This window comes from Zeus faber (genome assembly GCF_960531495.2).
Source record: "Zeus faber genome assembly, chromosome: 2".
NCBI lineage: Eukaryota > Metazoa > Chordata > Actinopteri > Zeiformes > Zeidae > Zeus > Zeus faber.
Genome location: NC_137189.1, coordinates 7,458,473 through 7,473,947, shown reverse-complemented (window position 1 = coordinate 7,473,947; position 15,475 = coordinate 7,458,473). Strand labels below are relative to the sequence as shown.

The 15,475-nt window shown below is 40.7% G+C and overlaps 1 protein-coding gene across 2 annotated transcripts in view; it reads left to right on the top strand.

Annotated features, from left to right (window-relative positions):
• Positions 1 to 353: 353 nt before the first annotated feature.
• mmut (methylmalonyl CoA mutase) overlaps positions 354 to 15,475 on the top strand; it is a 30,613-nt gene continuing 15,491 nt past the window's right edge. The window contains exons 1-9 of one of the 2 annotated variants that reach the window (XM_079996831.1): positions 354 to 392; positions 1,472 to 1,905; positions 2,932 to 3,299; positions 5,372 to 5,529; positions 7,849 to 8,020; positions 10,801 to 11,049; positions 11,683 to 11,794; positions 13,053 to 13,168; positions 15,281 to 15,396. In XM_079996831.1, coding sequence (XP_079852957.1) covers positions 1,506 to 1,905; positions 2,932 to 3,299; positions 5,372 to 5,529; positions 7,849 to 8,020; positions 10,801 to 11,049; positions 11,683 to 11,794; positions 13,053 to 13,168; positions 15,281 to 15,396 — 1,691 coding nt within the window. In that variant the 5' untranslated portion in view covers positions 354 to 392; positions 1,472 to 1,505. The other variant, XM_079996832.1, reaches the window with a different exon arrangement.

The window sequence follows — 15,475 nt, the reverse complement described above, 5'->3', positions numbered from 1 at the left end:
CAATCTATTTAAAATAATGATTTGAACTCAAACAGATTTTTTTGTCTTTGAAAATGTAATCCCCTCAAAAATATTTAGTCAATTATCATTTTTACTTATTACTTTTTTTACCTATAAGTTGGAGCAGGTCGTCAACACACACGAAGAGGAATCTCGTTCAGCGCTCTGTCGCCCCTCGGTGGCGAAATGAGTACGCCACCGCGAGTCTAGCATCTCCTCGAAACGGGAAGATCTTTGCGTTTGCTTTAGCTTCCGGTGTCAGAGGTCAAAGGGCACGGCAGTGGGCCGCGGAGTGTGATTGGCTGACGCCGTCGCCGTTCCGAAAGCCTGATTGGACGGCAGAAGCACACGCCTTGTGCCCGTCGGCGTCACGGAACACAACAAACCACAAGGTCAGAAATGTCCGGTTGTATCCACGCAGGACGCGCTTTAACACCAACTATTATGTTTTGTTATGTTTTACTGTGTTTTACCGTGTTTGTATGTTAAGTTCTGCTCTTTATTTAGCAAAGTATTACTACAAGTGATTATTTTTGCTTGGATTCCACATTAGAGGCCGGAGTCCAGCTCGATGTCGACTCAAACGTTACCCTCGTGTGGTGAGAGGCTTGTAATGGCAACGTTGAATAGAATTAAGTCTCCGCTCACTAGTTATGTCCCAGTAGAAACGTGACGCTCCGCATTTATGAAGCTCTCGATGATCAAAGCTCTTTCTTAGAACATTTTCCCTCTGAGATCAACTCGTTTTAGAGAAAATATTGGGAAATATGTGCAATGTGCAGTAGTAAATGAGTAAGGTCCTCAAATGGACTTGGTAAACAGGGAAGTCACAAATGAAAATGTCCATATTAAGAGAGGAATTGGGATATTTCTCAATACCTTATATGTGTTTTGATATCCCATTGTATTCATATTTATACGTATACGTATAGAGTATATACATCTGGTGCATACAGCAAATTTTGTATATTCTGTATATAGTGTATTATATATATTTAGCCTGTTAAGCATTATTTTTTCATGCTACTCATCTGTGTGCACTACAATTCACTTACTCTCACCTTGTATATGAAAAGTATTGATTGATTGATGCTGATTCTGAAATACACAAAGTGGATAAAACAATACAATTATATCTGTAAATAAATGTAATTTTGGAACATCATTTGATATTCATGCCAAAAATTGGTTTACTTTTGCTCCTCAATATAGAAGCTCATTAAGTGGGAGATGAAAACAATACAATTGTAAAATTTGAATTCATGTGCTCAGGTTTAACTTAGGTTTATATATTTTTTACGAGCTGTTTATTGATTGAATAACATTAACATCACTCAGTTTCAGTCAGCATGAAAACTAATCTGAACTCTTCTCATTTTGACTTGACATAATGGTCCCTTGACCTCTTGTCCCTGTGTCCCAGCATCGTTACTAACTTGGCAGCTTTACTAACTCCTTCTCCCCCCATCAGGTGTTCCACGGCTGTGATCTCAGCGACAGAAAGAATGCTGACAGCACGGAGGGCGTGCGCAGCCCTGGCTGCCCGTCACCTCGTGGGAGCTCCTGCTTCCTCCGCACACTTATTCCGCTCCAGACAGTTCCACACCGCCGCGCCGCTGAAGGAGCAGGTGGAGCTGCACCCGGAATGGTCCGCTCTCGCCAAGAAGCAGCTGAAGGGGAAGAACCCCGAGGATCTGGTGTGGCGCACGCCAGAGGGCATCAGCATCAAGCCCGTCTACACCAAAGACGACTCGGCTGCGTCGGTGGACGAGCTGCCGGGCGTGTTTCCCTACACCAGGGGGCCCTACCCCACCATGTACACCTTCAGGCCCTGGACCATCCGGCAGTACGCCGGCTTCAGCACCGTGGAGGAGAGCAACAAGTTCTACAAAGACAACATCAAAGGTGTTTAAAAACAGAGAAACAACCCAGAAAGCTAAGAGCCAGAAGAAAAAAAACAGATAAATAGATAGAAGGAAAGACAGAATGATAGAAAAATAGAAACATTGATAAATAGATACATACAGTACATACATACATACATACATACAAACATACATACAGGGCTTGACAATAACTGTTACCCTGGGCAAGCAGATTTGGGCTACTGTCAACCATCTTGTGCAGTCTGATTGCCTCGTAGTCAGCCTGTGGTATACCTCGTTTACCTCGCCTCTTCTTTAGAAATCGATCTGTAGATCGATAGATTTTTCGTGAGTGAGATCTATTGATCTCACTCACTAAATGGATGGATGGATAAAGACATTTGTTAATGAAAATCTTTGAAATTATTCGATTTTTTTAATTGTTGACATTGACATAAAACAACACAAAATGTTGTCACTGGATTTTATTGTATGTAGGCATCAATATATGGCCGTTTATATATACATTTATACGTTTATACAGAAAATGGAATTGTCAATCTGTGTCAGAGGTCAGCACTGTGCGGCTTTGCAGTAATGGCCGCAGCGAGGCTTCCAAGTTGTCGATACCTCCATGGAAAAGGATTTCCTGGGATTGTTTCTAATCAATGGCTGCATGTTCGTATTGTCCATTCCAGCTTTTGCAAGCAGTGCTAGGTTATTGAAGTGATCGTTTACTGCTGCCGCGTGCAGCAACTGAGATTTATTTTATGACGTTATTTCCTCTCCTCCTTGTAACACTGTTTTATATAATAACAACAACACATTTTGTAATTAACATCCTGAACGCAATAGGTAATGCGTTTTGTAATAACCTACTTCAAAATGACATCTTGATGGGTTACAACTTTTGAAGATGAATTCAACATGAATTCAAGTGCATTTTGTTTATTTAATATCAACATTGAATTGTTATGTATTTTAGTATTTTCAGTCTTTAAACTTATGAAATATTTTGATATTCTATGATTGTAATCTTAACCCCCACCCTGCCACCTCCATGAAGCTGGGCAGCAGGGCCTCTCTGTGGCCTTTGACCTTCCGACGCACCGTGGCTACGACTCTGACAACCCCCGCGTGCACGGCGACGTGGGCATGGCAGGTGTCGCCATCGACACGGTCGAGGACGTGAAGATGCTCTTCGACGGAATCCCGCTTGAGAAGATGTCTGTTTCCATGACGATGAATGGCGCAGTGATCCCAGTGCTGGCCATGTTCATTGTGACGGGGGAGGAGCAGGGTGTGTCCAAGGCCAAACTGACCGGCACCATCCAGAACGACATCCTTAAGGAGTTCATGGTGCGCAACACCTACATCTTCCCCCCGGAGCCTTCCATGCACGCCATTGCGGACATCTTTGCGTATACGTCCCAGGTGAGTCCCACGTGATTCCAAGGCATCGTTGGTTTCTAATTTAAAGGGGACCTATTATGCTCCTTTTCAACAGGTTTATATAAGTCTCTGAAGTCCCCAAAACATGTCTTTGAAGTTTATTGTTGAAAATACCACTCAGACTATGTGTTCTAGCCATTCTCTCCTTGTTTCTAACCTGTGCTGTCAGCAGGCTGGGAATACAACATGGAGTATTTGTCTGCCATTGCATCTAGGACAGAGTTGGTCTACAAGTGGAGTTCAAGTTCTCAACCTGCAATGCAACTCTTTATTAATTCCTTAATCATCAAGAACTGCTGCAATAACTCTGTCCTGTGAACGACCTTTAGAATGACAAGTTTTTGGTTATAGAGAACCACCACCAACCCCCCTCTTTGGAGAACTATTTATCATGTTTGGGTCTATAAACAACTGATCACTACTCAAAGAGGGGGAGAATCACCACGGATGAGACAAATTAACATAGAATCAAACGACATTTACACAAAAACAGAAACATTGTAAGACAACATGTATTGAAAAACAGTTAATCAGGTCCAGGAAAAGTAGAACTAAAATTGGGTATGTGGCCTCTTCCTGTCATAGTTATGGCAGTAAATGAGGGAGGAAAGAAGAAGAATGGAATTCTATTCTAACATGCCTCTTTAACCCTCTTGTCCTAAAATGGGCTGTTTTTTCCTGAGGCCCCCGAAGTTCTCTGAGCCAATGGGGTTTGAGCACAAGTTCCAGGTTCTGTGAGCCAATGGGGTTTTGAGCATTGCTTCCAGGTTAAGTTGTATTTACTCCGTAACGTTAACTGATTTTACCTCATCAGTCCACCAAAATCTATTTCTGAACAAATTTGAGGCGAGAAATAAGCAATCCGTTTTCTGAGTCTTCACTCATATAAGATCTACAAAGCCTCATTTAAAAGTTAGTTCTGACTTCTGTTGCCGTTCTCCAAGCTTGTGGGAGACACCGCACCGCAACACATCGGGACTCTCGGACGCAGGGATTTTTTGTTTCATTTAAACGTCAGAAAATAAAATAAATACACAGTATTTTTATTGGTTTTGTTTGGAGAAACACCCAGCTGATGGGATGGAGCAGATGACCATATAAAGAGAAGAAAAAACCTTTGCAAACGGGGCGTTCACAGTGGTCGGAAGCCTGAGTGTTTTGTTCACAGCGATTACTTTGTCATTACTTTACCTCATTATTTGACACTCTGGCCACGTCTAATATGAACATGCCACATTGTAACATATATGACAGAAAAACACGAAAAGCATAATAGGTCCCCTTTTAGCACCCCTAACCCTCTTTTTGTGTACGTCCCAGGTGAGTCCCACGCGATTCCAAGGCGGCGATGGTTTTTAACTTAAAGTACCTGTAAAGGGGGGGGTCATGATTTAGCCCAGCCCAAAAAATCAAAAAGGTGGGGTCATGATTTAGCCCAGCCCAAAAAAATCGCAAAAACAGTTTAACTGTCTAACTCCACAATTCAGTAGTACGTCATTCACAGTCTTTTCCACATGTTTTGAGCAATTGCTTTGTAATATGAATAATGTGTTTAGAAACAAATCACTGAATTCACTTTGCAGGGACTTACAGGGACCACCCCTAACCCCTTAACCCTCTTTGCATATTATGTCCCAGGTGAGTTCCACGCTATTCCAAGGCATCGTTGGTTTTAACTTAAGCACCCCTAACCATTCTCAACAGAATCCGGTAAATATCCCATATGGAAACCTCTGGATTCTCAGCCTTTTAGCACAGTGACAGAGTTTTCCTTTCATATCAATAATCATCCTAACCAGTTAACGTTAAGCCCATCATGGTGTTTGCTTGTCAAGCATTGGAAGCCTACTTCTTGACTCCTAATCATCAAAAAATAAGGCTTAGGTTAAAAAATATAATAGAGTTTTCCTTTAAGGTAAGTTCTCGATCCACGGTTAGGGGTTAGGGTCATCAAAAAAACAAAAACATACATTTAAAAAATACCAGAGTTTTCCTTTAACAAACACAGTCTGTGAAGTGTAAATGACTTATTTACGAACCAATCTTTTTCATAGCACATGCCCAAATTCAACTCCATCTCCATCAGTGGATACCACCTGCAGGAGGCTGGAGCCGATGCCATCTTGGAGGTGGCCTACACCATCGCCAACGGCCTGGAGTACTGCCGCACGGGACTCAAAGCCGGCCTGTCCATCGATGAGTTCGCTCCCAGGTACGAGGCTTCGGCAAAGTTGCTTCACAGCCGCAATACAACACAAAAATAAATATACACAAGAACACTACACACAAAGTGTGTGACAGGCTGTCAGGTCAGATTTTCCTGTAGTGTAAACAGGGTGTGACTTGGGATTTTTGCACCCATGGTTTATTTTCCAGTCATAAAAGGAATTCAAAGGAGAAAAACCTCTATATAGTATATCCCTCGTTGGCCTCTTCTCTCAGCAGTCGTATTCTTCTCTGTGTTGACGTCGAAAAAATGCTGACGCGTTGCTGACCCTATAACACTGATTGTTGCTGTTAATATGATCGATCTGCTCTCGCCTGTACTTTAGCTGCTGCAACTAAAGCTGAATTTCCTAAACCTACCAGCTAAAGTGCCGACTTGTCCATGAGTACTGAGGCCTGTAGAGAGTCAATTATTGTCATAAAATTGACAGGTCATTTTCAATTTCAATTTTTAATTATTCAGTTTCCCCATCATATCTAAGTTAAAAAGTGGGAAATGAAAATGTAATAGTGAAATTTTATTTTCATTTCACATTTTGAATTTATGTTTAAATAAAGTGAACATATGGTTATATGTGTAACATAAGCTCATATACCCTACATATATATCAGGTTCTAAATAAAAACAAATTGTAGAAACATTTATTTGACTTGAAGCTTACCTTACAGACCAATAATGTATCTAAACGGCAATAGAAATGAGACTAATGTCAACTGTCAGTAACCTGAGAGCCCTTCCAGACACCTTTAACACAAAACGTCTCCAATGTGACGCGATGATCAGCTAAACCGGTGTCATGGACTCTCGAGATACTGTTGTGACCCGGTCTCTTTCACTCACCAGCTTGTGTTGCCTTCATATCTAGTGGCTTGAATCGCATTGGCTTCCAGTGGGACTGTGGATGAAAAACACATTTTATTTCTAATTCCTTCATACAGATACACACTTTATTCCCATGCACCTTTCTGCACATATCTGTATATACAAATAGCCTATCCCATATATATAACTCTATTCCCTTCACTTCTATTTTGTACCCCCACTCTGTATTATCTTTTTGAGTCTTATTTTATTTTAATTTAATTTAATTTAATTTAATTTATATTATTCTAAACACTAACTTACATTACATTATTGAATCTTGAATCAGATGGAGCCGCTGGGAAAAGTATTCTGTAGGGTGTCCGGAGTGCCAAGGAAATAGAAAGGGTTTGACATTTTTACAGTTACAGCTGATTGATGTTATTTTATCTGAGGTGATTCCAGAGAAGATTGAGTTGCCCCTATCCGGCTTTGCTCTTTCAGCCAAGAGCCAATCCACTTCCAAACCCCTCAATGCTCTCGCGTTATCCCTCCTTTGTTCCCTTGCCAGGCGTCCTGTAATACTTTTCACTCAACTACCCTTGTGCTACTCTTCAATTACTTAGACAATGATGCTGTGTTGTAATCACATGGAACACACAGAGGCTTTGTCCAGCACCTATTCACTTCACTGGCCTTTAACGTTTCTCAATAGAGGTGTCACTCAAGCACCACAGAATTAAAGGTACCAAACCATAAGCAATAATTTACTGCACAATATGGACTGATGTTCTTGGTCCTCTGCACAACCATTACAAATACTACAAATACTAGAATACATTCTAAATGATAAAACATTCCATTTAGTGTTTTTACTAAACTATCATTCCTTTGGGTTCTTTAGATGTCTTGTTGCGGTCTTTAGGTAGTGGAGCTAAATTGTGATTGAAATAAACTAAATATATGGTGAAGTAAAGGTAATTTAGTCAGTCTAATCTATAGTGCAATGCAGGGATTCTCAATCTTTTTCATATGCATTAGGCCATGGACCACATTTGATGCGATAAATTTTTTTTTTATTGGTAACATTTTATAAGGTTTTGTCTCTAGACTTCATACCTGTCTGTACAGAGATAAGAGCAAAATTATGATCAAAATAGTCATTATTGAACATTTTGTAATGGTGCTCACATCTTATAAATAAAATAATGGTGAATTTTAACTGTTAATAATTTTGCTCGGGACCCCCTGAAACTTCTCACACCCTTCAAGAGATGTTGAGAACCACTGGTGGAGTGGATTGTTTTGATTTAGTGTAGGGCGGTGTGTTGTGTGTGTTAAAAAGAGTTAATAAATTAGCAGTAATTGATTCGCCTTATTTCTCTCGACTGCATTCAATCTTAGATCGAAAGGTTGAAACGGTATGCGACCTATATATACAGTTCAAGTGTTGGATCCTTTGATATTATCTGTCAATTTTTCTGTGTGTGCCCAAAATTTCAGATTATCGTTTTTCTGGGGTATCGGGATGAACTTCTACATGGAGATCGCCAAGCTGAGGGCAGCCAGACGGCTATGGTCCACGCTGATCCAAGAGAACTTCCAGCCCAAGAATGCAAAGTCCCTTCTCCTACGCACACACTGTCAGACCTCAGGCTGGTCACTCACAGAACAGGTGAATTGTGATTAAAATAAGCTGGCCATTTATAAAACATAACTGAAGTCGAGCTGCTGTGCCTGTTTGAGACCGTCCAGATATCTTGTTTAACGGAGGTCTGTGATTGGTAGAGCACTGATTACGCCATAATGTGAAATAGTTGTTGTGTCAACAAAATAGTAATTGCTTTACTAGAAAAACTGCTTTAACCCAAGAACTTGGGCACTCCTTGTCAGACGTATAAAGGATTAATCCACTTTTGATTATCCATGTAAAATCTTTTATGACATGCAGCTATATATATATATTTATATATATAAAAAACTAAATAAACTCAAATGTACATTTTTTTTTAAATCAAAATAGGATGTTCTTCACATGAATTTAGTCTTTTTAAGTCTATATACACTGATCAGCCACTACATTAAGACCGCCACTAATAACCACTAATATTGTGTAGCTCCCCCTCGTGCTTCCATAACAGCTCTGAACCCTGGAGGCAGGGACTCCACAAGACCTCTGAAGGTGTCCTGTGGTATCTGGCACCAAGACTTTAGCAGCAGATACTTTAAGTCCTGGAAGTTTTGAGGTGGGGCCCCCATGGATCTGGCTTGTTGTTCCAGCACATCCCACAGATGCTACGTCCGATTGAACCCTAACCCCGACCATCCACATGATGTAGAAGAAAACGTGATTCATCAGAGCAGGCCACCTTCTTCCATTGCTCCATGGTCCAGTTCGGATGCTCACGTGCCCATTGTAGGCGCTTTGGGTGGTGAACAGGGGTCAGCATGGGCACTCTGATCGGTCTGCGGCTACGCAGACTCATACACAGCTTGCTGTGATGCACTGTGTGTTATGACACCTTTCTATCATAGCAGCATTAACTTTTTCCGCAGTTTGTGATACAGTAGCTCTTCTGTGGTATCGGACCAGACGGACTAGACTTTGCTCCCCGCACGCACCAATGAGCCCATGGGCGTCCATCACCCTGTCGCCGGTTCACCGGTTGTCCATCCTTGGATCACTTTTGGTAGGTACTAGGCTTGGGCCGATTTACGATGAAGTCTATTATTATTATTTTTTTAAATTTGCCGGGAAAAATCCAAGCATTGAAACGTTGTAAGTGCAGTTTACCGTGTCCTGAAACTGGAGCGGAGAGGGGGAGAGGGAGAGAGGGGAAGGAGGCTCTCGCCCTCTCCGCTCAGAGCTTTCTAGTAACCACTTGTGATCGGATCTCACTTCCCCGCTCTATATGCAAATCTTGTGATTATAATATAGCAATATATAATATAATCACAGAAAAAGATTTAGATTTATTTTTTTGACTGTTTCTTCTCTAGACACAGTCCATGCTGGTTTTCGTGTGTTTTTATGTTAGATGCATTTATTTTAGTTTGTTTTCCCTACATGTATGAAACCTTTTTTTTAACACAACAGAGTTAAGGGACTCTCCCGTTCCAAAAAAACCTGTGCGTCCCCACTGTTCCACACATCTCCCTGATCTGTGCGTCCTCACTGTCCCACACATCTCCCTGCCCGTTGCTATGGGACTTAATTTAATAAAAATTTGATGTTTTTGTGTAAATATTTTACTTGCAAATAATAAATCTTGCACTTCTGGAACAGGGATACTGCATTTGCCCCCGCATTTGCCCCCCCCCCATAGAATCTTCAATTGGAATTTTGCACGATCGCACAACCCTAGTAGGTACTAACCACTGCATACTGGGAACACCCCGCAGACCTGTCGTTTTGGAGATGCTCTGACCCAGTCGTCTCGCCATCACAATTTGGCCCTTGTCAAAGTGGCTCAGATCCTTACACCTGTCCCATTTTTCCTGCTTCCAACACATCAACTTCAAGAACTGACTGTTCACTTGCTGCCTAATATATCCCACCCCTTGACAGGTGGAACGAGATGATCAATGTTATTACCTGTTAGTGGTTTTAATGTTGTGGCCGATCGGTGTATACATTACAATACATTACACCTGCAGGTTTCTCACAACAAAAAAAAAGCCTATCCCCCCCCCCCCGCAGCACCCCAAGGGTTTCTTTACAATTTGACATTTTCATTAAACACTTTGAATCAAAAATAACTACTGTGCGACAATTATTGAACATTTATATTTATTTAAGACTGATAATTCGTAAATCAGGCAAGTTTAGAGCAGCGGCATAAATGGAGACTCCAATACGCATCTCAGCTCCGCTGTGCATGCCTGTTTCCAGTTTTGCCAAATGAAACAAATAAAAACAGTGTGTTTTTATTATTTCAGATGTATTTACTTTTTCTTAATTGAATGAAACAAAAAAAGGTGTGTGTGAGTGCGTGTGTGCTCCATGGAGCTTGCAGTGGGCTCCCGCTGGTTCAGGGATGCACAGATTATTTACTTTGCCACACATGGATAATGAAAAACAAGGGCAAATTGCACTCAGCTGCAAATCTTTATGGCCGTGTTTGTGGTGGCATATCCTTAGCGCAATTTCTTTTGTGAATCGGATGCTGAGACGGCACAGATATCGGACAAATTGAAAAAAATTGTCCCCAGCCACGATCAATTAATTGTGGAGATATATATATATATATATGATGTGATTTTAGTAATTTCTAGTAATTTCAAGAGATCAAAAACGAGACATTTGAAAACAGGTGTAAAAGAAATAATATATTTTTATTAAAATTGATGTATATATGGATAAATTAACTGAATGCAAATTAATTTTGTATGTAATGTGGTGTCTTTGACTATTCTTAGCTATTTAATTATTGTTGTACTAATCACTATTTCAAGGATCCATACAACAACGTGGTGCGCACGGTCATCGAGGCCATGGCGGCGGTGTTCGGTGGGACTCAGTCCCTCCACACCAACTCCTTTGACGAGGCGCTGGGCCTGCCCACCGTGAAGAGCGCCCGCATCGCCAGGAACACCCAGATCATCATCCAGGAGGAGTCTGGCATCCCGAAAGTTGCTGACCCATGGGGCGGCTCGCACATGATGGAGTCCCTGACGGGGGATGTTTATAACACGGCGCTTAAGGTCAGGCTAAAGTGACACGATGGGGTCTGATAATTAATTATTTTTTTTTGCCAACGGATTGGTTACTATTAAAACTATTGAGCCAATTTACCATTGCAAAACAGTGATTGACATGGCGGTACACCAATCTGTGCTTAGCAAACTGTTGCTATGGACTTTTTCCAAATGGTGAATTGCCCAACTATTATAAATGCTTGCAATTTATCCTCAATCTTGGCCATTCCCCCAGAGCAATTAGGATTAGATTTTAAAAATGCCGCTTGACAGCAGCTCTTTCGTTCTGGAGATGGAGTTGAGGTCAACAAAATTGACAAAAATGCCTGTGGCAGCTGAGTTGGTAAAATAAATGTGTCGCAGCTTAACTAATGTGTGAATAGTATAATAATGAATTGAGATAATTTGCAATTGCACATTATGGAAGACAGTCAATTTGGATCAAGCAAAATGAGCTGTAGGTCCATTATCCATGTCTGACAGGTTAGAATTTTCAATGCTTTAGATGAAGTGGTTACAAAATCCTGTACTTGATAAATTACAGGAATTACATTATCGCAGTATACAGTGTAGAAACAAACCAAGTGCCAAAAAGGCAAAATGTTTACTATAAAATCCTATTCCTGCTCTTCTGCGTAGTTCATCACGGAAATTGAGGAAATGGGTGGCATGGCCAAAGCTGTAGCAGAGGGAATCCCTAAGCTACGCATTGAGGAATGTGCTGCTCGTAGACAGGCCCGCATCGACTCAGGTAAAAAAAAAACCCAAAAAAAACTCATTTCATCCCACCCATCCAATATATGCCCAACAGCAACAAATATTCCACGAGGTGTCTTGCTGATACATTGACTCATGTGGTTTTTACCTTGTGCACCAATCTATGTATGAAAACGCATGAAGTGGGATTCATCGGGCTGAGCAAGTTTATTTTCTGTTCCTTTTGTATTCATTGTTTTCATTTCTTGCCTTACTGCTACCACAGTGTTTTTTGTTTTTTTTAACTGAAATCAAGCCATTAACCCATTAGCTCAATTTGTTGTCGTTATTGTTAGACAGGTGATCAGCACCTACACTCATACCTTATACATTATTAAATATTAGGAGTCCTTATTTTACGGGGTACCCATAAAATGACATATTTGATACGTTGTTGGCTGGTAAAAAACAACCATTCAAGGTTCTAAGTGCTATTTCGATCGATGATGATGGCGTCGGCCTTTTTTCGGAAAGGATGCAAAAACCGGGGGCATGCAAGTGCAAGGCAGCCGTGGTGAATTTGATAAAGTAGCGTAGCTAGTTGCGGTCAGTAAACTATCGATATGGATGATCATTCACAAAAAACAGCACCCAAAATAACCCAATCTCCTCAAATGATCAAGAAAAAAAAAAAAATCCATACTTTCATTCTTTCGAGAAGAGAGACTCCAACCGAGCCTTATCTTTCTAGCCAATGCACAGTTTACACCGATTGAATTCAATGGAAATTAAATTAACCAGAGTTTGCATTTCACCTGGATTTGTATGGTTGGTCAAATTCTTATGAGGTACGACTGTTCATGAAGTTGTTTGGCCTGTGTAAAGTTTTTTTATTTTTTTTTGCAGTGATGCATTTATTCTCTTTATTTAATACCTTTAAGGCTGGGTGTCCGTTGATCTGCCGGCTCCAGAATGCACGGAAGCCTTTGATCCATATAATGTGTGAGCAGGGGGTATTGTTTCACACGAAGGGTGTAAATAGACCGGTACATACCATATGGTTTGGCCTCGGCAGGACAGCTCTTTGCAATATCTCTTTGATTGCCACGGAGCTGTCAAAGGCAAAATAAGGAAATACAGTGTTAACCTTTTTCAGTTAATTGCATTTGCGAGTTTCAATTTGACAACCATTGAAAAGACCCAGCAAAAGCACTTAAAACTAAAGGCTGTAGAAGTGTGTGTACGTGTGTGAACATCTTATTCGTGAAACGGTCTTGGCTCTTCCATCATCACTTTCCTTCCATGTTGTCCAGGTTCTGAGGTCATTGTAGGTGTCAACAAGTACCGCCTCGAGAAGGAAGAGACCGTGGAGGTGCTGGCCATCGACAACACCCTCGTTCGCCAGAGACAGATTGAGAAACTTGTGAAGGTGAGCGACCTCACAGTCAACAGTGTGTGTGTGTGTGTGTGTGTGTGTGTGTGTGTGTGTGTGTATGTGTGTGTGTGTGTGTGTGTGTGTGTGTGTGTGTGTGTGTGTGTGTGTGTGTGTGTGTGTGTGTGTGTGTGTGTGTGTGTGTGTGTGTGTGTGTGTGTGTGTGTGTGTGCGCGCCATTGAGTATGCAGCAGGCTCCCACTGGTTCAGAGATGTGTGTGCGCCTGCTATTTATAGTGTTGATGAGTTTCCCCCAAGCCAGGTGATAATTTTCAAAGTGCTTCACATCAATGGAGGACAATAAAATGATGATTTAAAAAAAAAGACAAAAAAAAAAACACGCAAAATGCATAAGAAAAGCATAAATATTCTCAAAACAGACATTGAAAGACTACAATCATTCCTCAACAAACTACTCTAATACTCTTGGATATGCTTACTAGAGAGAATTGAAAGCTTGGCTGCTAGTGGCACGGCACTATGTATTATGTTCTGATTCACTTGCGATTTTATTGAAAATGGCTTTTGAGTCTCAAAAATAGTCTCCAAATGGAGGTTGTGATTGGAACATTCTTATTGAGTCCCATGACATTAACTTATCAGCTTGTTGGGGAATCCAAAAGAAGAACTTTACGATAAAGCCCTTCATGATGAAGACCTTTATGATGAATATCTTCACTCTCAGCTGCATGCATTTATTTCAGGACCACAGAAATTAAATAGCTGCTACTAATAGTGTAATGCAGCTTAATCAAGTTAATTTAATTTATTTATTTTTACAGAGAAGTGTGTGTGTAGAGGGTGTTATTTCTAATTAGAACCTCATATGTCTTTACTCTAAACAGTTATGGTACTAGACAAATAAATGAAAAAAATCAAAAAATAATGTTATTCGGCTGAGTGTTTCCTGAAATTCAGCCCGAGGCTCGGCCAACAACTTTATTTCAGTGCATCACTAACAATAGGGTCAATTTATAATTTACAGTTACGTTTAAAAGCTAAACAGGAAACAATGTTGATGTCCATCCTGCTGTGGTCTCTGTTAGGTTACTTGGCATCTAGCACAGGTAACTGATTATTTACGTCGTCAAATTAAATGCCATAACTGCTGAGGGCGGTTTTGATTTCCGTTTCTTGTCCGTTTAGAAATATTTGTGATGTGACTGATTATAAATTTATTATAAGCTCATTAGCTTCCAAAACAGACTTAGCAGGTAGAGTGTACCTGGATGACATTGGTAAAAGTAAATCAAAGAATGAGTCATTACTCATACTCCAATTATCTCTCAAAGTCCGTGAACTGGCTGCCTATGTCTGAAGATATCACCGGTAAAGCAAAAGAAAAGCTTAATTTATAGTTTGTGCAAACTATTTTTTTGTGTGTCTATTAAGGATGATTCATGTTAAATGCGCAGTGTTACATAGTATGTGTTTTGTACAAAATCTGAATAGAAAGCAGTCATGTATTTACTTGAACTCGCCAAATATGCCATTGAACTAAGACCTATGAGAGATAATTGAAGGGATAATTCTCTCTAAGTCAATGTCCTGTCTCTTGCCCTTTCTAAATATTTTAGACTAATATTGTTTCCCATGGAGGAACTGTTGGCAAAGTGCAATTATTACAATTGTATAATTCAGAATATTCATCTAAATGCTTTATATATATATGTATAATCTTGCACTCAATTACCATTATGTCATTATGTGGGTAGAGAGATGGACCAGAAGGGACCTACCAGTTTTTTGACAAACCAGTCTGTGCTGGGCGTTTATTCAACAGAAATAAATATTTGTCTTTTCAGACAAACGTCACCAACGTCACACAGCTCTTTAATGGGAGCCTAGGCTCGCTGACAGGAGAGAGAGTGAGATCAAACATTCAGCAGCTTTTAAAGACTCTTATTACCTCAATCTGCAACAGCTGCATCACCTGCCGGTTGCCAGTGCTGGCTCCAATCAATCCCCCTCAAACCAATCCCCACTCTCTTCCAAAACACTTCAAATAGAGCCTAAGAAAAAAACACTTCATCCTCTGATCCTAGAATGACACTGTCAAGTCACAAAAAAATATTCCACAGCCTTGTCAGGAAGTTATTTCTCTTGCAGGTGAAGGAAAGCCGCGATCCTGTGTTGGCCAAAAAGTGCTTGGCTGCCATCGAGGAGTGTGCGAGGACCAGAGAGGGCAACCTGCTCGCCCTGGCAGTGGAGGCAGCACGAGCCAGGTCAGACACCAACCTGCTTTAGGAATGTAGTCTGTATAGTCTCCTTGTAAGTAATGTATGACTTTGTAATTTCACTACC